We start from the raw sequence: 25,515 nt of genomic DNA, 5'->3' as shown, positions 1-25,515 counted from the left end.
CTCAGAACAGATCATCTCAACCAGACCTGCTCTGTCGAAACAGCATCTAAACTGAGGCTCTGGACCCCTGAACGGGTCACCAAGGCTACTGGTGGGGGTCCGCGCAGTGGGACCATAACAATAATGGCTTTTCATATCGTCTGTCGGGTGGAAACCTCATATCTGTTACTTTTCAGGATTGTGAGCTTGTAGATCTGCTATTTTCAAATAGCCTTGGTATAAAATAGGGCTAAAGTGGTTAATGTATGTTTTATAATGTAAAAATGTATATCTACAAAGTAACTAAAGTTTTCAAATAATTGTAGTGGAGTAAAAGTACAATATTTGCCTCTGAAATGTAGTGGAGTAGAAGTAAGCATAGACAATTGGAAATACTCCAGTAAAGTAAAAGTACCTCAAAATTGTACTTAAGTACAGTACTTGAGTAAATGTACTTAGTTACTTTACACCACTGCCGGTGGGTTTCAGCCCCTGCACCCCACAAATGATGAAGTTTAAAGAACCATAACAATTCTATGTTTGACTTCTAGCCATCAGCAGAGATTGAATAGTCTTGGAAAGAACCTGTGTGTAAATACGTGTATGCAGTGTACACTTTAGTACTGTTTACATGGGTCTTCAACAGGGCGTCCTCAGATTTACTACGGGGGGGGACGGGGACGGGGGGGGGGGATCTTTGTGTGATGGGATTTTTTGTTGTGGGATTAACAAGCAGACCCAGACCCAAAGGTTAAGTTCATTACAGTAAGTATTGAGCATGTACATTTTGAAAAATCATGAATCTTTGAATATATATATTTTTTAAATCGAACATTATTTTGAAACTCAAATCTTTACTTCTGGACCTGGAACTAAACATTTTGAGATGGGGTTCCACGGCCAAATACATATCATTTGGGGTGGTCCTTGACTAAATGTCTGAAACTTTAAATTAACATAAATCCAACATAGAAAATAAATATAAAGTGTAGACAAACCATACATTTACACAACACTGATGATAGTGCTGTCAAACAAGTCTATGATGAATCTGTGAAACGGGTTGGGGGGAGGGGTCCCTGCTTCATCTCTCTCTCCGCTAAGGGGTCCTTGGCCTTAAAAACTTAAAAAATAAGTCAGTACAAAAAACAATAACCAAAGCATCAATCAATTTTCATTGTTATTATTGATCCCATTGTGAACTTTAGAAACAATCAAGAAACATTTTGTATCATCATTTTAATCCTTTGTTCTCTCTCTCCATCCGGTTGTAGGTTCGAAAGCCTTCGGACATATTCTGCACGCACGCACGCACACACACACACACACACACACACACACACACACACACACACACACACACACAAAGACCATTCCGAGAGAGTGTGTGTGCGTGTTTGTATTACTTTGTTTCTGAGGACCATTTTCCTGGAACTCACAAGAAAATGGTTGATTTTTTATAGAGACACGTTTCTATTAGAAAAGGATCCAGTTAATTCAGTTGTGAGCTTGTAGATGTGCAACCTTTTGGCTTATGGTTATAAATGGCAATTAAAAAAATTGCCATTCATATAATCATTGTCTTAAAATGCTGATGACCTCACAAGTATAGTAATACAAACCTGTGTGTGTGTGTGTGTGTGTGTGTGTGAGAGAGAGACGTGTGAGAGTCTCACTGCCTGCTCCTCGTTGTGTCTTCTTAGCCGATCCCAGATCAGCCGATAATTAGATTTTAGATTTTTTTTAATACATTTTTCTTGTTCGGCTTTTTGTACAAAAATAAGTGGAAGGAGAAAAGTACGCCAGTGCTGTAATGTAATTAACCATCTAATTATCATCCTCTAATTATCATCGACAAGCCACAAAAATACAACCCAGATATATAGATATATATATAGATATCTCTCCCAGGAATAGTAGAGCTAATATATACACACACAACTGCTGACGTGGGCTCATCAGGTCCAGTTAATCAATCAACAAATCAACCAATCAATCAAACGCGAGGACTGAAATAAGCGAGGCATCCTTTCAATTCTCTCATTAACAATATCAACTTTTTTTTTTTTATCATCATCTCTTGAACGCAACTTGTATTTTCCAAACACAACTCCTGGGGTAGTACAGATCATCAACACCAGAGGGCGACATGTACAGGCAAATTACATACAGGAACAAAAAGATCACCCACAACTTCATAAGTAACACTTTTATATCGTCTCTGTCGGGCAGAAACCTCTTATCTACATATTTTAACGTTTTGTGTTATTTCATAAATTAAGGTCCTACTTGATACTACAGCGTCACGCAAAAGCATCAAAAGTAACAGATCTACAAGCTCGAATCGACGTGTTTCGAGCTTGTAGATCTGCTACTTTTGATATTTTTAAATTTGAATCCTGAAAAGTAACAGTTTTGGTTTCCACCCAACAGAGACGGATATTCTTATAATTGTTCTTCATAGCCAGCTATGATTATCTAGACTTCTCTCATTTCAAAAGTTGCCGATCCACGTCGCTGTTGCTAGGCAACACTGCCGACGCCCGCGGGCCGCGATAAAGCTGCTTATTGGTCGTTGGGTCTTTGTGGATCGTCGCGTTGAGATGATTAAAGGAGCACTTCACCCATTTTTCAACCTTATCGTCATATAATTGGTCCTCATTAATGCTCATTATAAGATGGCACCATTTCTGTCTCACTCTGTGTCTCATTGGTTAGCTGTGGACAGTTCAGAAACCTGCTGACCAATGGCATCGTCGATGGAGATTCACAGCCAATAAAAACAACAGCCTTTCCCTTCATGGGAAATTAGCATGCTGAAATAGAAGCCATTGTTCTTAAATCTATGCAAAAAAATAAGTTTGAAATCTTTATACCAATTACCAAACCTGTCTACCTATGATGTCACTGGTAGGCAGGTTACTGAACTGTCCACAGCCCAGCGGTGAGTAGACAGAAATGACGCCATCTTATAATAAGCATTAGTGAGGACCAATTGTATGACGATAAGGTTGGAAATGGGTGTGAAGTGCTATTTCAAGCAGTAGCCTGTTTCTTGTCCGACGAAGGCAAAGAACAGTGTTTTAAAAGTCAGAGAGGTTGCGACTATATTAAGTCATGTTTACAAAAAAAAAGTATACCCATAAATATTGCTAAACGATGAACAATACGGTTTTGTACCAACAACACCTTTGGTGTGACAAGAGATGAACTTTGAAATAATCGTACGGACAAAACATATCAGTGGTTCCCAAACCTTTTTTTTTAATTTCAAGGACCCTCATTAACTCTGAGAGTGTACAAATGGAACCTAATGGACCCTTACGTGTCCATTAGGTTCCATTTGTACACTCTCAGAGTTACAGACCTGTAATGGTCCATTTTGGAACCCCCTTAAGGAACCCTGAGGGTTCCTTGGACCCCGCTTTTTGAGAACCACTTGTTCTAGAGCCTCCCGTGTCACTGTAACAGCATCGGCGGCCTGAAGACCTCAAATGGAGAACGTCATATACAGTAAGGGGCCGTGATCACAGAAAACCTGTTTTTTTTTTTGTTGGAGTTGCCAGGTCCTTTCCTCGCCACACTTTTCTTATGCTTAACGACACGCTGGAGCGCTCATCTACCCCAGCGTCAAGCATCAACATTTCAGCGCTCTCTTTTTGGCGGCGTGCTAAGAAGGGTGCTTCAAACGGAAAATAGTTTAACTCTTTGGAGGGGAGAGCGGCTCGTCAATGTCACGTTTGATCCTCCTGGCTGTGTCTGACACCCCGGCCATTTAAGACCTGACACTGAAGTCCGTGTTTATGCCGTTTCAGCTAGGATATTTGCGCTAATAACGCAGCTAAAAGGACATTCGAGCACCGGAACGGGCTGATAGGTCAGAACGCTGTGGGCGTCAGTAAACACTGCAGCGAGAGGCTCTGGACTTGATATTCAAATATCTCCTCCGCTCAAAAAAACGTTTTTCTGCGGACACGACCCCTAAAAGCGTACCTTTCATACCCGCACATGGACTCAAATATTTACTAAGCTACGGTGGAGGTACCTGCATATCTAGATGCTGATTGGTCCACATCGGGCCAATCAACAGGCCACATATTAACGACCAGGAAGTTAAAGGCACGCTTTTGCCGATTTAACTAAATCCTGTTGTTGTATAGTGTGGCACAAAAAAACGACAAAAGACCTTATGTATTCTGTGTATTTAGAACTTGTCTCCACAAAATGCGGGCGTTTCCGCATTTTGCAAAGTAAGACACAGAAAAAAAGGGCATTTGGGTCCAAAATTGGCCAAGTGTCCCCGTAATAAAATAAAAACAACGTAAAACCACCAATCGACAATTGACACAGTGCTACCGGACACTCTGATTGGGTAAGACAGAGTCCAATGAAACTTTATCGACAAAGCGAAATGCAAATGCAGACAGAAGAAAAGGCTAAAAACAAAAGACATCCGGTTTGCTCGTAAGAGGAAAAAAAAAGAACTAAAATCACAAAGAATCTGTAAAAACAGCGTCTTTACAGAAAGCAAAACCCAACTGAACTTTGGGAAGTCGAACAAACTTAAGTTCCAGCGGCTTGTGTGGATTCGTTATTGTTCCAAAGCACACAATCTATAAACGACAAGTCTCTGTGTATGGGCAAGTATAATGTGTGGGTGTGTGTGTAATCGTGTGCACACAGTACTTGACACGCGTGGCCAGCTTTGCCACTGCAGAAAGATTGATTTATGCTTGGTCACAGGCCATGTCGCACGCCTAAAACGGCAGATCTACAAGCTCACACCGTTGTGAGCTTTTAGATCTGCTACTTTCATATGGATTCTTGTGTGCCATTTGGCATCCCAGATTTAACCACTTAAACCCCATATGGTTAAGCGGAGTCCCTCAGGGCTCTAGGCTAGTGCCTTTTCAGTTTTCCGTTATCGTGGGGAGAGCTTTCGCTGAAAATAGGCTGATCTAAAAGCTCACAACGCGTCGCGCTGCGACGCGTTGTGAGCTTGTAGATCAGGCTATTTTCAGCAAAAGCTTTCCCCGCAATACCGATGCAGGGGTTTAACAGGTTAATTCGGCTGAGATTTGACTTGAGCAAACAAAACTAAACGAAAAACAAAAAAAAGAGCCTGAATTGTCTTGGGGGGGGGGGGGGGGGGCTGTGACATCCCATCTCATCATTTGTGATTGGTGGGAGGGGGCAGGGAGGGGGCGGAGCGATCGTTCGTCACGGTCCGTCGCAGTTTGACCCCTCTGATCAGCGTCACCATGTCCCGCGGGCCTCTCTCTCTCTCCACTTCTTCTTCTTCTTCTTCTTCTTCTTGCTCTCCTCTCTCCTCCGGACCTCCGTCGTGCTCCGTGTTTTGCACCGGGGCGGGGTAGGGAGCCTGGGGAAGCCCGGGGTCGAGGGGGGAGGAGCTCTGTCCCTGGGTGGCGGCTGCTGTGGCTGGAGCAGCAGGTGGGTGCTGGGGCGGTTGCATCTGGGACTGGTGGTGGTGGTGGTAATGCGGGGGGTGTGGCTCCCTGAACTGGGGCTGTTGGTTGGTCTGCTGAGCGGGTTGCTGTGGTTGCTGGTACTGCTGCTGCTGCTGCTGTTGTTGCTGCTGCTGTTGTTGTTGCTGCTGCTGTTGTAGATGGTACTGCTGTTGGTGGAGTCGCTGGTTGTTTAACTGCTGTTGCTGTTGAAGCTGTTGATGGTGTATCTGCTGCTGCTGGTGGTTTAGCTGCTGTTGATTGGATGGATTGAATATTGTGTTAGCAGTACAGGTAATACAGTCTACGCTTAAAGGATAACACAAAAAGCCCAATAGGGCTTGTTTCCATTGTACTCAATTAATCAGTAATACACATAAAACATACAATGCAATAGATAATACAATACATATTGGTAGAAAACTCAGTAGCATCATAACGTCAAAGGTAATCTTTGTCATTATCATGTAAAAAAGCATTTGAAAATAGTGAAAATAGCTGAACTACATGCTGATAACGTGCCGCACGCGACACGTTGTGAGCTTGTAGATCTGCTATTTTCACAACCTTTGTGCGACACTCATATATGACAAAGTAGGGAATTAATTTACTGAAACGAACAAAAAGTTAAAATATGGACATACTGTATGATAAGATGATAAGATAGAGGATGCTACTACCAATGTGTTCAATGAGTTAAACTAAGCTCACTTGTAAAGCAGAGGCTTGTTGCTGTAGGTTTAATTGTTGTTGGTTGAGTTGCTGTTGCTGATGATGATTTAGTTGCTGACTGAGATGAGTTTGTTGCTGTTGTTGCTGGTTCAGTTGGTGCTGCTGCTGGTACTTCCTCTGTTGCAGCTGTTGTCCACCACCGCCCTCTGCTGGTAGGAAGGAGGTATTGTTATTATAGTAGTACATCCCGTAGCCAGACAACTATTGCGCAATTCTCCACATGCAATTATAGTCTGGAACTACACCTCCCGAGAGCCGCGAAAGGAAGCTGTGTGATTTGTTCATAATTTCCGTTCACAAAATATATATTTTAAAATATCTTTACATTGAATTTTTTCCATTGCCATTTCTGATAAGCAGCAAGCTATATAGGCTCCGATTATTTATTTTAATTTATCTAATTTATAATTTATATATAATACAAATTTGCACGACTGTAAAAACGAGGAGGTGTCACATCCGCTTTACCTCGGGATCATTTCCAGAGCTTCCGTTGCTCCAGACTGTATGATGGAAGCATTTGAACATTGTGGCTCACAAGTCTTTGTCAATATTTCATACATAAGCCAAGTACTTTGGGTGGATATGAAATCTATCCTCCCCCCCAAATAGTTTTAACTGTGAATATTTTTGTTGTTGTTTTTTATCTCATCTCTGACAAATATCCTATAAATTACAATAAAAACAGTAAAACTAATAAAAACTAAACCAAAGCCTTTTCAAAAACTAAAACCTAGGCTACGTTCGCAAACCCACATAAAAAAAGAAATACAAAAATCTTGCCATTTTACTTAACTCTTTGACTGCCAGAGTTTTTCAGAAAAGTGTGCTCATATTGCCAGAGATTTTTCATTGAAAAAAAAAAAGTACTCAGGAGCCGAGATACAGAATGTTTAAGTTTTAAGTTAACAAGGAAGTGTATGGGAGTCTAGAGCTTCGAAAAATCATATCTCCTTGGTCTTTGGGTAAAATGGGCCAAAAAAAAAACAAAAACATTTTTTTTAATTTTTTTTTATAATTTCGCCATGATAGCCATAGTAGCATCGGACGGGAATTCCCGTTTTTGGCAATAAAAGAGTTAAGAGTATGAATGTATTCTATATGGATAATATTTTTCAGTTAGTCTCTGTTACTGCCTCCTAAAAAATAAAAAATAAAAACTAGCCGACATGTTGTGAGCTTGGAGATTGGATATTTTTTGCATGAGAAAGTAGGGCATTCATTTAAGGATAAAACATTGAAAGTTGAAATACGGAGATACAAGTTTCCACCTGACGGCAACGACATACATCGTTTGTCAATAAAAACAAAAATAAATCAATCAATCAAACCAATGGACAAATTCAAAACAACAATGACCTTGGTAGTTGGGCACGGTTGGCATGGCAACAGGGATGGGCATCTGTCCTGGCACCAGCTGGTAGTAAGGAGACGGCGAGGGAGGTGGCAGAGCGCTGAGGCTCTGTGTGGACGTGCAGAGCTTGGCAGCGTGCGCGCTCAGCCCCCCTCCTGCACAGGACGGAGCCACAAACACGTTCTCCTCGCTGCCCCCTGCCCCCGTGGCCTTGAGGGGGACCTGGGACACAAGGTGGAACAAATATTATTATACATTCATTTTCAAAAATGTTGCCTCTTTCTTAGGTGATATTTGGGGGAGTACTTTGAACTTGTACTTGAGTACAATAGGCTCTATGCACAGCAGCCATATTGTGAAGACATTCACAGGTGTTGACAATGATACTAATGAAGGCTCTGTTCCATTCTGGTCAAACAGAGTCAGGGTGCTGATATTGTGCATGTTGGCTCACTGGAAACACTGTGCTACACCAGTGGGTCTAAAATGTGGGTCCAGGGACCCTCATGGTTCCTTAAGGGGTTTCCAAATGGCTCCTTACGGGTGTGTAACTCTCAGAGTTATGGGGGTCGTGGAAACCACTGTGCTACACTAAATGGAACAGAGCCTTCATTAGTATCATTGGTAACACCTGTGAAGGAAGTGATAATATGGCTGCTGTGCATAGAGCCTATACTTGGGTAAACGTACTTAAGTTACTTTCCCACCACTGACCTGGGGCGTGCATATGGGGATGGGAACCCCGCCGCTGATCGTCCCGCGCCGATAGGCCGGTTTGGACTGCGGCTTCCGCCGGATGGTGGCCGTGTGGGACTGCGAGTGGTGCAGGCCGCCGCCCATCCGCTCAGGCTCGGCCAATAGGCTGACGGTGGAGGCGGGCCGCTTGGACTGCATCAGCTTGCGGTACTGGAAGCTCAGGTCAGAGTTGCGGGGGATGGTGGAGGACTTGTCGAAGTCCGATTGGCCGCCGCCGCTGTTGCTGTGGAGACGCATGTGGTGCAGGGAGATGGAGTCCCCGTCCCCTCCGTGGAGAGAGATGGACTCATAGTCCACTGGAGAGAGAGAGACACAGAGAAAGAGAGACAGAGAGAGAGACAGAGAGAGGTTTATGTGTTTGTAACCCAACTCAACACTGGTTTTGTTCCATAAAACAAAAAACAAAACAAACAAACAAAGCCTATATTATCGTTTATTTGTGTCATCACTTCCAATTTCATTTCTTTAATCTGTATCCTGAGTTCTCTATCCTGATTGGATAAAATTGGTATCCTGACCTGAAAATACATGTTCCGTTGACTAAAGAGCTGGAGAGACAGGGAGACCCCAATTACTGAACAAACACGCTATAGAATATCGATTTATTTATCTACGTATTCAACAAAATAAAAGATTACTCTACCTTTAACGGTGTGTGTGTGTTTGTGTGTGACGTGTGTGTTTGTATACTGTGTGTCCTATATCACTGTCGGGAGAAACCTTGTACAGTATATGTGACACACACATACGGCTATTTGAGTACATAGTCCATTTTGAGAATATGTCAGAGAATATTTTCATTTGTTTCCGTATGTCTGACATTGCCTTGTTTTTCCGCTTTTACATTTTTTCCATAAATCAGTGCTATTGAACACCCTTTATGTCTGTGTGTTGGTAAAAAAATAATATTGAACCAATGGAAAGTATTACAAAGGGCTTCTGACAAAACCAGCTAACTCCATTGGATCCTCAAACTTTCTGCTAAACCAGCTAACTCCACCAAAGGGATTATGCATTTGGCCGTGGACCCCCCATCTCGAAATGTTTTGTTCCAGGGACCCCCCAGAAGCAAAGATTTGAGTTACAAATGTTCGCTTTAAAAATATATATATTCAAAGATTTGCAAACATTTTCAAGAGATCTACAAGCTCATAGCGCGGCACTCGATGTCGTGCTATGAGCTTGTATATCTGCTATTTTTGAATAGCCCAAAGAAATCTTAAAATGACACAGCTGCGTTCCCGGATTTAATGGGTGACGTCAACACATTGGGAAGTCTGTCCCAGTCGTAATCTGTCCCTGGTTTCATCTCAGCAGGACAAATCTAATTAATGCACTGACGCACTGGTCACCAGAACAACACAGCAACATCCAAGACTCACAGGGGTGTGTGTGTGTGTGTGTGTGTGTGTGTGTGTGTGTGTGTGTGTGTGTGCTTGTATTACTATACTTGTGAGGGCCACATATCCCCATAAGTAGTGTAGAATTTGAGAAACAGGCATTGCTCACAAAGAAAAATGGTTGTTTTATGGTTAAAACAAAGATGTGGGGAGTTAGGCTAACAATTTAGAACGCTCTACCCTTGGCGATAAAAAAATGCTGAGTCATTTGACGGTTTCAAGAACTTGTTAAAAACACATTTGTTTCGTAAGCATGTTGTCTTATGAAGTTCTTCCCTGACCCACTCGTGCAGGTCTATGTTTTTGTTTTACTTCTTGTTGTGCTATTGCTCTTATGTGTTTTACGTTGTTTTTACTTGATTATTCAAATTGTTGTCCATTGTACAGCACTTTGTAACATTGTTTCGAAAGGTGCTTTATACATAAAATGTACTTACTTACAATTACAAAAAAGATTCAGGTTAGAGTAAGACATTTAGAGGTTAGGGTTTACCCCATTTTATACATTGTTCTGCGGCGATGTCACAAACAAAATAGCCGATCTACAAGCTTGCAAGATTTTAGATCTGCACATTTTTGGCTATTTTCAGATATTTTGAATGCCATCCTAAAATGCTGATCCTCACAAGCATAGTGATACAAACCTGTGTGTGTGTGTGTGTGTGTGTGTGTGTGTGTGTGTGAGAGTGTGTGTGTGAGAGTGTGTGTGTGTGTGTGTGTGTGTGTGTGTGTGTGTGTGTGTGTGTGTGTGTGTGTGTGTGTGTGTGTGTGTGTGTGTGTGTGTGTGTGTGTGTGTGTGTGTGTGTGTGTGTGTGTGTGTGTGTGTGTGTGTGTGTGTGTGTGTGTGTGTGTGTGTGTGTGTGTGTGTGTGAGAGAGATAAGAAAATGCGTCATTATGGAAATGTTGGCTTTTCATCATCTGCTGAAAATGGCTAATAATGTTATTTTATTACTGTCAGTCACAGACACACACGCACACACACACACACAAACGTACGTCATGTATTATCATGTTAAAAACACAGACAATCTAGACCCTGATGAGCGTGACGCAGAAATGAACCATTTTCAAAAGGTCAGAGACAGTGAAGGGATGGACAGACATGCAGGTAAACACATGGTGTTCTAAGACGCCAGTGGTGGAAAGTTACTAAGTACATTTCGCAGCCAAATAGATGTTGGTCCTTGACATGAAAATGTTTGAGAACCACTTGTGTTACACGTTATCATTGACTGGCTTCTATGTCTTGTGTTGTGTGTGTGGTTCTTATTTCTCTATCATATCGTCTCTGTCGGGTGGAAACCTCATACGTCCAAAACGGTTACTTTTCAGGATTCAAATTCATTTCAAAAACAACAAAAGTAGCAGATCTACAAGCTCAAAACGGGTCACTTCGCCCGTTTTGATAGTTTTGCGTGACGCTGTAGTCTGATCAAGTAGAGCATTAATTACGAAAAAAAACACAAAGTTAAAATATGGAGGTAAGAGGTTTCTGCCCGACAGCAACAAAATAGTATGTGTCTATCAGATTAATGAGCTGTGAGACTCCTCCTACCAGAGAGGTGATGACAGTGGAAAACACTATCATTATTTACATGACAATTATGTTTCCATCATCATTTATCACTATCACACACAGACAGGCAGGCAGAGAGACAGAAAGGGAGGCAGGCAGGCAGGCAGGCAGTCAGACAGGGAGGGAGGCAGGCAGGCAGGCAGGCAGGCAGGCAGGCAGGCAGACAGGCAGGCAGACAGGGAGGGAGGGAGGGAGGGAGGGAGGCAGGCAGAGAGACAGTCAGGCAGTGAGACAGACAGACAGACAGACAGACAGACAGACAGACAGACACCTACCATAGAGAGGCTCTTTCTTTAAAGCTAGAAGAGAATAAGGAAGGGCATTTAGCTGGAAAATTACTACATACAAAATAGACACCAAAGAGGAAATGTAGAGGAGCAGAATAAAGGAGAAACAATTACAAGACTAAGAATCCAAAAGTCTCACTAGCATCCCCTAGATGCCATGCTGCTACACCCAACTATATGTATCATGCAAAGGCATAGTGTGTGTGTGTGTGTGTGTGTGTGTGTGTGTGTGTGTGTGTGTGTGTGTGTGTGTGTGTGTGTGTGCACAAATGCATTTGTGTATCATGTGATGTTTCAGTTTGTTAACCGAAAAGGCGCGGCGTATGTGGAGGCAAAACATTAGCTGAACACAATAGACAATCAGTACATTCATGCCAATGCTGCCTATCAATGTCATTATAAGTTTGCTTGTTTTTTCCACCCTGCATTCCATAAGAAATCGAGGGCCAAAGTCCTCTTGAACACACACCTGACACACATCATGTGCTTAATTAGGAGAGAAATCCCCCATTCTCTTTCTTCCCAGTTCCCCAATGGATTTTCTTTTATCGGCATGAGAAACCTTTACACATACCCATACCTAAAACAGATTATTCTTTATTTAACCTTACCTTGAGGTAGTTAATACAGCATCACAATCATTTTACCCACTTCATATGTTGGCTCTTCAAAAATAGCAGATGTGCAAGCTATCTTTGGTCTTTGACACAGAACCACTGCTATAGTGTGTGTGTGTGTGTGTGTGTGTGTGTGTGTGTGTGTGTGTGTGTGTGTGTGTGTACCATGTGAGGGTATGGTATCCTCAGAGCAGGAGGGGGTGGTGGTCTGTGTGCTGTAACCACTGGAGCAGTGCAGAGAGTCCCGGCTGGTCCTGGGGGCGTCCGGATTCAAACCCCCAACCCCTAACGTCAGAGCCAACTGCTCTCTGGCCGAACACGACTGAAAAAAGAGAGAGACAGGGAGAGATGTAATGTTTTTTTTATTGGTCACTCACTCCATTGTTCTCAGATAAGTTGGTGGTTTTGTTTTATGAAATCGATAAAAGCTGCAAAATGCTCTATAAAACACATTTATAGATGTGCCATACATGGCAATAATGCATACTGAGTTCAAATTCACACAGTGAGGGGTTAGATACAGAGAGACAGAGAAAAAGGGAGAGAGACAGAGGAGAGGAGAGGTTTTGTCCAAGCTCATGACGCCTCCTAGTGTCCATGATGAGACATGCCACACATGCGACACAAATCATGAACAGTCAACCGTTTTACACCAGTGTGTTTGTTCTGAGAGCCAATGGATTTGAATTAATTAGCTTCTCTCAATAATATGTCATGTAGCATTAAGTACAGATGATGAACGCTGTTCCAACAGTTATTCCAAAATGTAAAAGAAGAACATAAAGAAAATGTATGCTTTGGAAAATGGTTGGATATAATTGAAAGTATACATGATTGGAAAATGGTTGGATATAATTGAAAGTATACATGATTGGAAAATGGCAACTTTGTCGACTAAATCAACTGTAGATTTAGTCGACTAAAATGATATGATGATATTTAGTCAACTAAAACTAGACTAAAACTAAAACATTTCAGGTTATGACTAAAACTAAATGGAATTTTATTCAAAAGTCTAAGACTAAAACTAAATCAAACTTAAATTAACACTGCTCACACAACGCATTGTGAGCTTGTAAGTCAGTTATCCACGGCCACGCTTAAGTATCAAACGGGCTTTAGACTTAAAGGGTTTACCTTCCCAGATGCAGACATGGCTCTGGCCCTCTCAGCATGGTGGGTGTAAGCGTTGTGTGGGGGGGCTAAAGACCCGTTCTCCGCCCCGCCAGCCCCACCCGCTCCGGACCACGAGGCCAGCGTATTGGTGGAGCCGCCGAGCGAATCCTGAATCAATAAATCAATAATGTCATCAATGAGATTGAACAACAGCATTACCTGTCCTCAAGTTAAACTAATCTGATCTTGGTGTGTTTTGCTGTAAGTCATATTTTTAGGTTAAAACAATTTTTTTTTGCTAAAAGGTTACATCTCTATATTCCCATAGTAATCACTGCAAGAGTGTGTTTGTTCAGCAAACCCTGTCTTTCCATCTCTTTAATATGAAGACAATCGGAATATAGAGCCATTTAACACTTGTTTTAAAAAAAACATATGACTTAAAGCATCTTTCAGGGCTAAAACACTAGACCATGGGTCTTCAACAGGGGTCCGGGACCCCTAGGGAGTCCTCAGAGTTACTACAGGGGGGCCGGCAATTAAAAAATTATAATAATTATCATTGACCACTTGAACCCTAGCACCCTATTCTGTGGGGAACATCAGCCGAAAATAGCCAATCTACAAGCTTAAAACACCTCGCAGCACGAGGCGTTGTGACTTTAGTATTGAGGGCTTAAGTGGTAAAATGTCTGAAATAAATGAAAAGTTTAATATGAAACACAATTTTATACAATATGTAGTGGGGGTCCCTGATTTGTCTCTCTCCAAGGGGGAAAAACATTGAAGACCCCTGTTCTAGACTTCATTAAGGAAACAACACACACACACATACAGGGTTTGGTTTACAGAAATACATGGTGTTCCAACATCAAACAAATCACAGGAATATTGTACATATATTGTACGTGTGTCTTCACGATGGCAACTTTGAGATAACAAGTTGGTGATAGTTGTTCTGAATGTTGTCTGGCAACACAAGACACGTTAGATATATTATAGACATGTCACGTTCTTGATGGACAAGCCTCAGCCGTCCTAACGCACAATAGGTTGTTTTGACAGGTCGTCGTGTCAAACGTCCTCTCTCTTTCACTGAGCAAAATATCTGTGTCCTTGTGGTCGTTTCTCTCGTTCCACTCAGACAAATATGAACATGTTTTAATAATTATCGGGGCGGCCTCGCGATTTGGCCCGTGCTGTGTGACCAAACCGGTAGGCTTGAGATTGGATCTCTGAACCGCTCACGCTACAGCAGTGGTTCTCAAAGTGGGGTCCGGGGACCCCCAGGGGTCCCTGGAGTGGTTCCAGGGGGTCCCCAGCTAAAAGTAGTTAACATAGCATCACAATCATTTGAACCACTTTATCCATTTATACGTTGGCTATTCAAAAATAGCAGATCTACAAGCTCACAGCGTGGCACGAATGGGGAATGCTGCCCCCGATTGTCAAGAGGGGACGTTCCCGACCCAAACATCACCCCGGTTATCTTGTGGAGTGAACCCAAGGTGGGCTCACAGTACAGCCACACGACGCATCAACACACACAAGACGCACTATTTATTCACCAACACACAGTCACACACACACACACACACACACACACACAGGAACGAACCCAGAGATACATGGGAAGAAGACACGGGGGATGTATGGAGGATCGTGGGGGGAACTGGTAATAACGAGTATTTTTTTATTTCCTCACGGTCGTCGTCAAATCCCTGCGGCTAACGTGACCAGGAAGCACACGCCACTGGGGGGCGGGGCCACAGGCGCCACGCCGACCGAGGCGAGAGGGGGAGTTCCCCTCGCTGAGGGAGCGGCCGGCTTCGTCGCAGCCAATCAGCAGGAAGGGGGAGGAGCGTCGCTACACATAGGAGATGGTTAGATCACTGTGCGTGTGTGTGTGTGTGTGTGTGTGTGTTATAGATTTTGGTCTAAATTATAATAGACACCAAGTCAATAACAAAGTCAACCCATTATCATACTCTTAAAAATAAAGCAAATCATTTGAGGATTCATGTCCAAACAAGACTTGGAAAAAACACATCCATGCCTTTATCTCCAGTAGGTAATAAAGGCACCTATAATGGTCTCAGGATGTATCAGATAGCTACAGCTCATTAGTGGAATACCAAGGTGAACCCACAACAATAAAGCCTGATTTATACTTAAGTTACGCATGCACCAGTGTCGCTTGCCAAAGATCCAACAGATCCAACAGATCTAAAAGCTCTCAGCTTTTGGTCTGTTGTCGGCCAAGCAACACTGGTACGTAACTAAGTGTAGATCAGGTATACATGCACTCAAAACATGTAGCGATGGGTTCCTACACTGGACGACAGGCAGAGGTTAAATACCACTGTTTGTGTGTGTGTGTGTGTGTGTGTGTGTGTGTGTGTGTGTGTGTGTGTGTGTGTGTGTGTGTGTGTGTGTACGCGCGTGTGTCTTACCTGCATGTGTATTCCATCCATGGCACAGCTGATTGAGTCCAAAGAAGGGACATGTCTCACTGACCCACACTGGTAGGTACTATTGAAACCAATGAGGAGAGAGAGGGACAGACAGACAGACAGACAGACAGACAGACCAGACAGACAGACAGACAGACAGACAGACAGACAGACAGACAGACGCATAACATTAGGTACAGTATAGCTCAGAGGTGAGTTAAGTTGTTCTTTCCGAGCTGTCAGTCAATAACTTTGGCATGATATTTCAAAGAATTACGTTTTAGTCAGATCGGTCCTGCTGTTCTTCATACCGCAAACCACAGATCACAGATCGAGGCTTTAACCGCTTGTACTTTTATGAAACGTCCCAAGACCATTAGGGTTTTATGGAACATATTGCTAGTTTGACCACTTCAAATGCTCTACAATCTTAAAACAACAATCGAACATAGCCGATCTACAAGCTCTCAATGCGTCGCGATGCGACGCATTGAGAGCTTGTAGATAGGCTATGTTCGCTGCGCGACATGCTTCCATAGAACAGTGGTTCTCAACCTTTTCAGGCTGCGACCCCCCGAAATAATCAATAATTCAACTGGGGACCCCCCACCATTTGCCTTTCTTTTATTATTTGACAATTTGGCCAATGTCTGTATTTTATTGTTGATTACTTGTGATGGTCTTTAAAAAGGTCTTAAAAGTCCTTACATTGTCACTTTACTGTCATCTGGGGACCCCCCAAAATCATGTCGGGACCCCCCTGGGGGTCTCGAGCCACAGGTTGAGAATCACCGCCATAGAAGACATGCTGGCTGCTATGGAATTCAAAATGACTTAAGTCAAGTTGTGGCGACTGAGAACTTTAATCCACGTTGGGTGTGCAAATCTCCGGGCATGGACTTAAAGGGTCTACACCATGAATTTTAACTTTTTCTTCATTTTTGTGTGTTTTTGGTCTCCCCCACCTCTCTTCTGTTGCAACAAATACCCGACTTCGAGCATGCAGGCTTTCATAGGCTATCTGTGGTTTTTATGTAAATTGGTCTGAAAACAGTCCGTCAGATTTGTTCCCCCACCCTACGTCACGTCTGGGAACAATTCCTCCCGTTTTTCAGTTCTAACCACCAAAAAAAAAAAAAAAAAAAAATGTTTTTTCATTTTTAATTTTTTTTTAATTTTTTCTTATTTTATTTTTTTACTTTTTCCACACAGAACCAGGACATAGCATGCATACAAACTGGCTCAATAGCGCCCCGTGCCAAACAGGACAATGTGGTATTGCAGGTGAAAGTGCTTTATAAGCCAGAGAGAAGTTAGTTGGAATGAGTATATCTGAGGCTTGATTTAGGCTCAAACCTTTTGAAAAACGTTTGAGGGACATAAACAATATGATATCAAATATTATTATTATTTTTTAAATTCATGGTGTAGCTCCTTTAAGTGTTTATAAGCATACAGTAGCAGATACCAGACAAGACTACCACCGCTGAGAATGAGGTCTAGAGGAGACGTCGACAGACTTAAAACACCTCCTGTATCGTTCAACCACAGAACGGGAGGATTATTTTCTTGTCATGATGAACGGAAAACTCATTTATCTTCTCTGCAAACCACCGTGCAGCCCACGGTGAATGAAGGACATTTACAAGGACACTCCATCACCTGGCTGACAGCTGACATAGATAAAAGCCGTTATTATATAGGTGCAGTGCTGTCCCGCTTATCGGGTGCCATGTTTTTCTCCCAAAACACAAGGTATCATTTCAGGACAGGACGTCTGTGACCAAGTGACCCAGAATAGTGGGAGACAGGAGGGGGGGAAGGCTCCAGAGCAGTGGTTTTCAACCCTTTTCATATCAAGGTCCATTATTTATTCGGCATTTGAGCCACGGACCACCGTTTGATGAGATTTAGACTCAAAGACCCAAGACTTGGAATATTTTGTTATCGTTGGATACGATTTTGTCCACAATTCCATGCTGTATTGATGTGGGTACCATAGAAGAGATAACAGGCAAACGTTGATCAAAATAACAATTCTTTAATTAAGTGATGCAGATGTTTAACAATAATTGAACTCTTGAGAGTGTAAAATTCATTTTACGCTCTCAAGAGTTAAAGATCTAGTACCCAAAAAGGGTCCATTTGGTTACCAACTCTCCATCATTTAGCTGGGGACCACCTGGAAACCCCTCAAGGACCACTGGTTGAGGGCCACTGCTCTAGAGCAAGGGTTCCCAAACTGTTCAGGCCACGACCCCCCCAGAATAATCATATTTGAACTGGGACACCCCACCCTGACAAGCACTGTTGAGTTGAGGCATTACATTTAGTTTGACTCGGTTCCACAGATAGATATTGTGAAAATGGCCGAACTACAAGTTGTGAGCTTGTAGATCGGCTAGGGCTTGGGGTGTGTGTGTGTGTGTGTGTGTGTGTGTGTGTGTGTGTGTGTGTGTGTGTGTGTGTGTGTGTGTGTGTGTGTGTGTGTGTGTGTGTGTGTATTACCTGCTGATGCTACTCTTCCTAGACAGTGTATTACTGGGAGACGCAGGAGGAGTCTGGTACGAATAACTGAAGTCTGAACACTTCAGGTCCAAGATTACCTGCAGACAGACAGACACACACAAATACTGTTAACTCATGTTAATTAAAAACAGCTGTGAGTTCTGTCTGTGCGTCAGTGAGTGAGTGAGTGAGTGAGTGAGTACCTGTTCACTAGAAGGGGGCAGTTTATTGGGGTCTGCTGTGAGGTTGGTGAGGTCTTCTAGAATAGTCTGAAGGTGGGTCACTTCACCCAACATGCCGATCTCATGGTCCTACACACCACACACACACACACACACACACACAGGCGTGCTGTGAGCTTGTGCATCTGCTATTTTGTAGAGCCACTGTTCTAAATCCTAAGAGTTTTCTGAAAAACGTGTGTTGCTAAATATATACAGCTAAAATCTAAAATGACACAGATGCTTTTCCGGTTTTAATGGGTTATGGGAAACAGAGATTACACACATTTATTGGCAGACCAAGTGTAGCGAAATGGACTGGAAAAAGTTATTAAACCCCTCTTTCTTGTCTTTAACATTGCTAAATACAAGGCACAAGCTCTTAGTATCGATACAATGGATTTGCATTGCAAAAAATGTTTGACCGATAAAAGTCACACGATACGATCGGTATGTTGCCGTTTACATATCGATGTACAGTAGTTGTGTCGTTGAAATTCAAAATGGACACATCGATACAACTACTGTATCGTTACACCTCTATTAAGATAGCATTTGATTTAGACAGATACTAGGTTCATTGTTTACCTACAGTATCCTTGAGGCGCTACATTGTTCTCTCTGCACTCTAGTTGTGATTAGGGCTGTCATGATTACACATTTAAGTTGACGATTCATTGTCACTCGAATAATTGTGATTGATGATTTAATTGTGTGTTTGGCATATTGAACATTGGAACACATGAATACAAGTAAATTCTTTTGCCTTTTATGCTTCGTATTCCAAAATTGCACAGGGCAGACAAATCACTTAAATATATAAAAATAAATTATTGACATTTAATAATAATAATGTAAAAATAGCTTACAAGCGTTGTAAGCTTGTAGATCTGCTATTTCTGTTTTTTTTAATATTTGAAAATGTGGGAAAAACTTTCAACATGGAAAAAATTATGAAAACATAATTGCGATTATCTCAAATAATTGCAATTAGACGATTATGTACACATTTTGACCTTGTTGTTTATTGACTAGAGTTCCTGCTTACTCTGCTTATTCTAATGTTGCACTTGTTAAGTCACTCTGGATAAGAGGGCCTGCTAAATGCCTAAATTATACATTGCGTTGTTGACAGAATGTTGACCCACCAGTACAGGTTTAAGCAAGGTGACGAAGCTGCAGAAACGAGCTCTCTCCTCCACCAGAGCTCTGACCACAGCCTTCTTCTCCGTCTCCTCCAGCACGGCGTAACGCACGTTCACATCCTGCAACGCACTGTCCAGCTGTCCCCGCGCCTCACCCTTCCCTGTGGAAACACACACGGGTAGGAACCAAAGTTATATTGGGATACAAACTCCTCCCAGTGCAAAACATCCCGTTCCTTATGCAGAATGTTCCAAAATGTGTCCAAATCTTTTGAAAATGGCCAATCGACAAACTCACAAAACGTCAAGTCTATTTTCAAATAGACTACAAAATAGAGCTAAAATACATTGGTTAATGTATGTGTTCCAATAATAATCTACAAACTACAGTAACTAGTAACCAAAGTTTTCAAACAGTAGTGGCATAACAAAGTACAATATTTGAGATGTAGTGGTATGAAATATTGAAAAAATGACATAATCAAGTAACGAAAAAGTACCTCAGAATTGTACCTAAGTACTTGAGTAAATGTACTTAGTTCCGTCATCTAAAGTCCTAGCAGCAAGCAGATGTATTTTAAGGCAATGCCTGTAGTGTCTGGCTGCTACCAGCAGAGGCCAGCACAACACAGTAACACAAACCCACACTCAGCTGTCTCTCACACACATACTGGATGACCTTGTGTGTGTGTGTGTGTGTGCGTGTGTGCGTGTGTGTGTGTGTGTAGATATATCAGAAGCATTAGAATGAGTAACAAACCGAGGGAGAGAAAATATTTGAGAGAGAGAGAGAGGGAGAGAGCGCAATAGAAAGAGAGAGATCCAGAAATGGGAATGATCTCTCTCTCTCTGATGTGATTTAAAGCTTGTTTATTGGAGTCAACCACCAGCCATGTGAGCTTCACCAGCTAACAGTCACATGAGAGAGAACAGAGAGAGAGAGAGAGAGAGAGAGACAGACAGACAGAGAGAGGGAGAGGGAGAGGGAGAGAGAGATCATCTCCACTGTGTGTCATGCACTCCTTCCACAAACACACAGAGTGGAACAAAATAGTAAACTCATGATTCACACTCAAACAGTCTTGTTAAAACACCACTTCAACAATGTGCACTCATTATTGACACATAAGTTCAGCGGTTCAGGACCATGCCTATCTGACCAGCTCTACGCCACGCATGGCACCCCCCTCGGGTGGTCGTGAAGTAGGTCGGGTCGGACGGTTCTCGAGATCTGTGAACTACGTTGGACATACAGACATACAGTACACACGTACGCAGATTTTGAGCATTTCTTGCAAGATAAAACACACTGAACATGTGGCCGGAACCAACGACCGGAACCACCGGCTCTTGCATCTCCAAAATGATTCCCCTAGTTCAACCCATTGACACCTGGAACTGTCTCATTTTTAGATTTGAGCTAAAAAGCATTATTTTACACTTTGGGCTATTTTTGAATAATCGTGAAAATGTGTGCAAATCTTTGAATATATATATTTTTAAAGCGAACATTTTTAACTCAAATCTTTGCTTCTGGGGGGTCCCTGGAACAAAATATTTTGATGGGGGTCCGCGGCCAAATACATATCCTTTTGGGGGTCCTTGACATGAAAAAGATTGAGCACCACTGATTTAGAAACAAACGTTTTTCAGAATACTGTTGAGATTTAGGAGACATGTAGAATCGGCTTCAGGTCTCAATGGGTTAAAACGTGTTTAGTTTGGTATTATCGTTTCGTTTGGAATAATAATGGAACAGAGCCTTCATGAGTATCATTGGTAACACCTGTGAAGGAAGTAAGAAAGAGGCCCAATTTCTTTCCAATATGGCTGCAGTGCATAGAGCCTATTTCACTCAGGCCCCCAGAACCGTGGTAAAACAGTGAAGCTGCCGTCGCCTGGTGGTCAAATCTGGGATTGCAATACGTCGTATGCTTCTACCGTTTGAAACCCTGCTGCGTCTGCCCGGTGTTCAAATCATCCGCATTTGAGCACCTACCTTTGGTGCTCAAATGCGGAAGAAGAGCGCTCTCCCGGGTGCTTCATGCTCTGGGTGAGTAGCCTCGATCTCCAGGCTTTTATTGTTTCGTTTTGCTAAAAAATAAAAGCCTGGACCAGCGCGTCAGTGTACCCGGTATAGGAAATGTTTCATTTCCCCAACCAACCAGAGTGCAGTGGCATGTCGCTCGTAATGTTGTGTTGACGGGGCGGGGGTTGACGGACAGATCGGTGAACCAATGGGATCAGGCGCATTCTCTCTGTGCTGATTTTAAACCCGCCCCTCTATACACGAAAGCAGGAAGGCTAGTGCAGCCTACTGGGTGAGCAACTTGAAATGAATAGGTGGGGGCGGGGCAGTCCGTTCTCTCGATATATTCTAACTAGGATTAGTTAGTTTACTGCATTAGTTTACTCTCTGCCTCCATATAGAAAAACAAATGACAATGTTTAAACAAACAAGTTTGTCAAAAACTGTTTGACAGAATGGCCTCAAAGATGACAATGTCAAAAAACAAAAGTGTCTGGGTAATGTCTTTCCAACGTTATTTCCACTAGGCCGATGGCCGTTGGGGATAATAAAGTCTGCACACTGGGTCACGCTCCTTTACACCGTCATTGGACGGAACGTTTCGAGCCTTCCGGCCCCTCCTCAGTCTGATGAAGAACCTTAATGTTACCAAGCCGTATCATTGGTAACACCTGTGAAGGAAGTTAAGGAAGAGGCCCAATTTCATTCCAATATGGCGGCTGTGCATAGAGCCTATTGTATTCTACAGGGCAGCAGAGGAGCATTGTTTATACAACATGTTGTCCACCTGAACTCTGGCCATATTCACCTGTTCTCTAGGACAACTGACCCACATCTGAACGGAACATGACACTGCTCTGGGTAGGCTGGTTGAACACACTATGTGTGAATATCATTATGATAAAAGAACACAATGTGCGTGTTCGTGCGTGCCTGTCTGCTCGCTGTCAGCCAGGCAGTCAGTCGTGGTGTTTCCACAATCCAACAGTAACACTGTGGTGTCTGTCTGCCTGTCTGAATGTGCTTGTGTCCACATGAGGACATAGTGGACCTCAGAGTTTACATAAACATGACCTCAAGGCAGGATGAAACATTACATCAGATAGACAGACAGACAGACACAGTGCAACATGCATCATTATTCAATAACTACCATCTATCTATAAATGCAAAAATGTGTGTGTGTGTGTGTGTGTGTGTGTGTGTGTGTGTGTGTGTGTGTAGCCGTTTCCCCGCCCCATTTCCTCGACAACTGTCTGACTGATCGACTTCAAACTTGCAGCGTGCATCGCCGAGGGCCGAGTGGGAAGTCGTTCAGTTCAATTCACGATGTACAGTAGTTTTTTGTTAAGTTTGGGCCTGGGGGGGTTCCCTTCCTAGAATTGAGTCAAAAGTACAATATTTGTCTTTGTATATAGTTGGCGTGAAGGTCATAAGCTTAAAAAATAAAATAAAATACAGATACTATTTTTTTTGTTTTACCCCAGTACTCCAAGTAAATGTACTTGGTCACTGTGCACCACTAATGAACAGTACAGCCTTTTATAAAAGGCGTCAATGTAAAAACACCTTGTATGAGGTTGCTCAGAGTGCCACTGTCTGCCTGGGGACATGACTGTACTGTATGTATTTCCAGTGGCTCCTAACAGGACTGTTACTGTACCTATACCCGCTCACACAGGCTGTAATCAAAAGGCTTATTCAGCAACAGGGTCTAGACCTGTGTGCGTCACACACTGATGAGGTCACCAGCGTGACTCCTGGCCAGCCTGAGAGACAAACACACACACACACACACACACACACACACACACACACACACACACACAGTACCTGACCCTGGAGAAAATATTTATTTATTTATTTTCTGTTTATTAACCCATTCAAACCAGGAAAGCATCTGTGTAAGTGTAACAACTTCAACCATTATTTTATACTTTGGCTATTCAAAAATAGCAGATATACAAGCTCGAGCTTGTAGATCTGCTATTTTAGAAAAAATGTGAACATTTGTGCCAATCTTTGAATATATGTTTTAAAGCGAACATTTGTAAAATATGTTCCAGGGACCCCCATAAGCAAAGATTTGAGTTACAAATGTTCACTTTAAAAAATGGATATATTCAAATATTCACAATAAAAAAATAATAGCAAGCTATTTTTTGAATAGCCAAAGAAATCTAAAAATGACACAGATGCGTTCCCCTTCTTTTTTTTTGCTGCAATGGCAGACTCGTCTGACTCCCAGGCGCGAGCCCTTAGTCCAGGGGCCAACACTGATATTTTCACAAATTGGTACCACCTGAGGTGGCTGTAAAGTTTTTGTATTTTTGTATTCCTAAATGTCTCTAGTTTATATTTTGGTATGATACATCTTCCAATTCAGTAGCTTAATGGCAGTTATCACTACCTACCGGCTAATGTATCCGGTAGGAGACACAAAGTAGAATCTTTGTGTCTCCTACCGGAAATACACCCGGGCATCAAAGTATTGCGACAAAATATATCCATGTATTCAAGGCTTCATGGGGTGTGCAATTGATAACTTCTCAGATTTTTGGTGTATGCAAAAAGACTGCTTTCCATAAGCTTGTAAAAGTTGACCCTCCTTCGGTCTATGGGTGGTCATAGCTGAATGGGTAGAGAGTCCCCCCGGGAAACTTAAAGGAGGAGTTCACCCAACAAAATTATTATTTTCTGTCAATTGCACACCCCATGAAGCCTTGAATACATGGAAATATTTTGTTTTTTGTCGCAATAATTTGATGCCCGGGTGTATTTCCGGTAGGAGACACAAAGATTCTACTTTGTGTCTCCTACCGGATAGTGATTACTGTCATTAAGCTACTGAATTGGAAGATGTATCATACCAAAATATAAACTAAAGACATGTAGGAATACAAAAATACCAAAAATGTACGGCCACCTTAGGTGGTACCAAAATCTGGCTTGGCCCCTGGACTACCTGTTATCCCACCGAGTTGTAGTAACACGCCCCCTTCTGTAACAGTACTCCGTGATGGAATAATGCTGGACGCTGGCATTGCCAGGGGGGGGGGGGGGGGGGGGTAATTTACGATTCTGTGCCTATCGGTACATAACTCGGACGGGGCTGAGCAGGCTCAAGCAAACTTCGCAACGTTCGGCACGGCAACTTGCACGCTTTAGCCCACTCGGTGGTGCCTCTCGTGGCTCAAGTTCGCCCAAAACTATCGCGGTTGTTGGAAAAAGTTGTGTCGATAGCGGGAGTCGAACCCTGGAGGTGTGGGTTGGGAGTCTAGTGATTAACGAAGCAAGCCACCGAGACCGGTGCTGAGACTGGCTGTATTAGAACGTGACAACGCCCATCGTTTTCAACTCTTCTAATGTAGAGCGAAAGAACCCCCGCCCAGTAGAGGAAAGCCTCGCCCCGTCTACAACTCGGTGGCAAAAGCGGGTGCGCCTCCCAGGCTAGTGAGACTGTGCGTGTGTGTGTTACTACACTTGCGAGGAACCAAATGTCCCCCACAAGTTTGGTAGAATATGGGAAATAGAAGTTGTGAGAGGACATTGTTCCTTATGGTTGAAAATGTTTTTTTTTAGATTTAGGTTTTTTTTAGATTAGGTTTAGGATTAGACATTTAATTAGGTTTAGGGACTACATATAGAGTTATGCCTGATTTACACTTAGTTGCTGGTGTCGTGCACCGAAAAAATGCTGATGTACAAGCTCACAACGCATCGTAGCGCAATGCATTGTGAGCTTGTAGATCTGCTATTTTTCGTCTTTAGGCTTACCCGTTAAAAATGGCAGCATTTATAAACTCATAAAATTGCCGTCCTAAAACTCTATTGTCCTCACAAGTATGGAAATACAAACCTGTGTGTGTGTGTGTG

At 42.6% G+C, this 25,515-nt stretch overlaps 1 protein-coding gene across 3 annotated transcripts in view; it reads right to left on the bottom strand.

Annotated features, from left to right (window-relative positions):
* The window catches only part of mtss1 (MTSS I-BAR domain containing 1), a 656,873-nt gene that overhangs the window by 604,835 nt on the left and 26,523 nt on the right, over positions 1 to 25,515 (bottom strand). For 2 of the 3 annotated variants that reach the window (XM_084063402.1, XM_084063403.1), the window contains exons 5-16: positions 19,614 to 19,771; positions 18,448 to 18,555; positions 18,245 to 18,342; positions 15,737 to 15,815; positions 13,305 to 13,451; positions 12,333 to 12,489; positions 11,539 to 11,562; positions 8,245 to 8,582; positions 7,536 to 7,752; positions 6,156 to 6,322; positions 3,347 to 5,698; positions 2,406 to 3,299 (exon numbers count right to left, since the gene is read on the bottom strand). In XM_084063402.1, the coding sequence (XP_083919528.1) occupies positions 5,150 to 5,698; positions 6,156 to 6,322; positions 7,536 to 7,752; positions 8,245 to 8,582; positions 11,539 to 11,562; positions 12,333 to 12,489; positions 13,305 to 13,451; positions 15,737 to 15,815; positions 18,245 to 18,342; positions 18,448 to 18,555; positions 19,614 to 19,771 (2,042 nt within the window). In that variant the 3' untranslated portion in view covers positions 2,406 to 3,299; positions 3,347 to 5,149. Of the gene's footprint in view, positions 1 to 2,405; positions 3,300 to 3,346; positions 5,699 to 6,155; positions 6,323 to 7,535; positions 7,753 to 8,244; positions 8,583 to 11,538; positions 11,563 to 12,332; positions 12,490 to 13,304; positions 13,452 to 15,736; positions 15,816 to 18,244; positions 18,343 to 18,447; positions 18,556 to 19,613; positions 19,772 to 25,515 lie in introns of those variants that run through there. The other variant, XM_084063404.1, reaches the window with a different exon arrangement.

This window comes from Gymnoscopelus microlampas (genome assembly GCF_963454915.1).
Source record: "Gymnoscopelus microlampas genome assembly, chromosome: 7".
Taxonomy (NCBI): Eukaryota; Metazoa; Chordata; class Actinopteri; order Myctophiformes; family Myctophidae; genus Gymnoscopelus; species Gymnoscopelus microlampas.
This window is presented reverse-complemented; position numbering and strand designations above follow the sequence as displayed.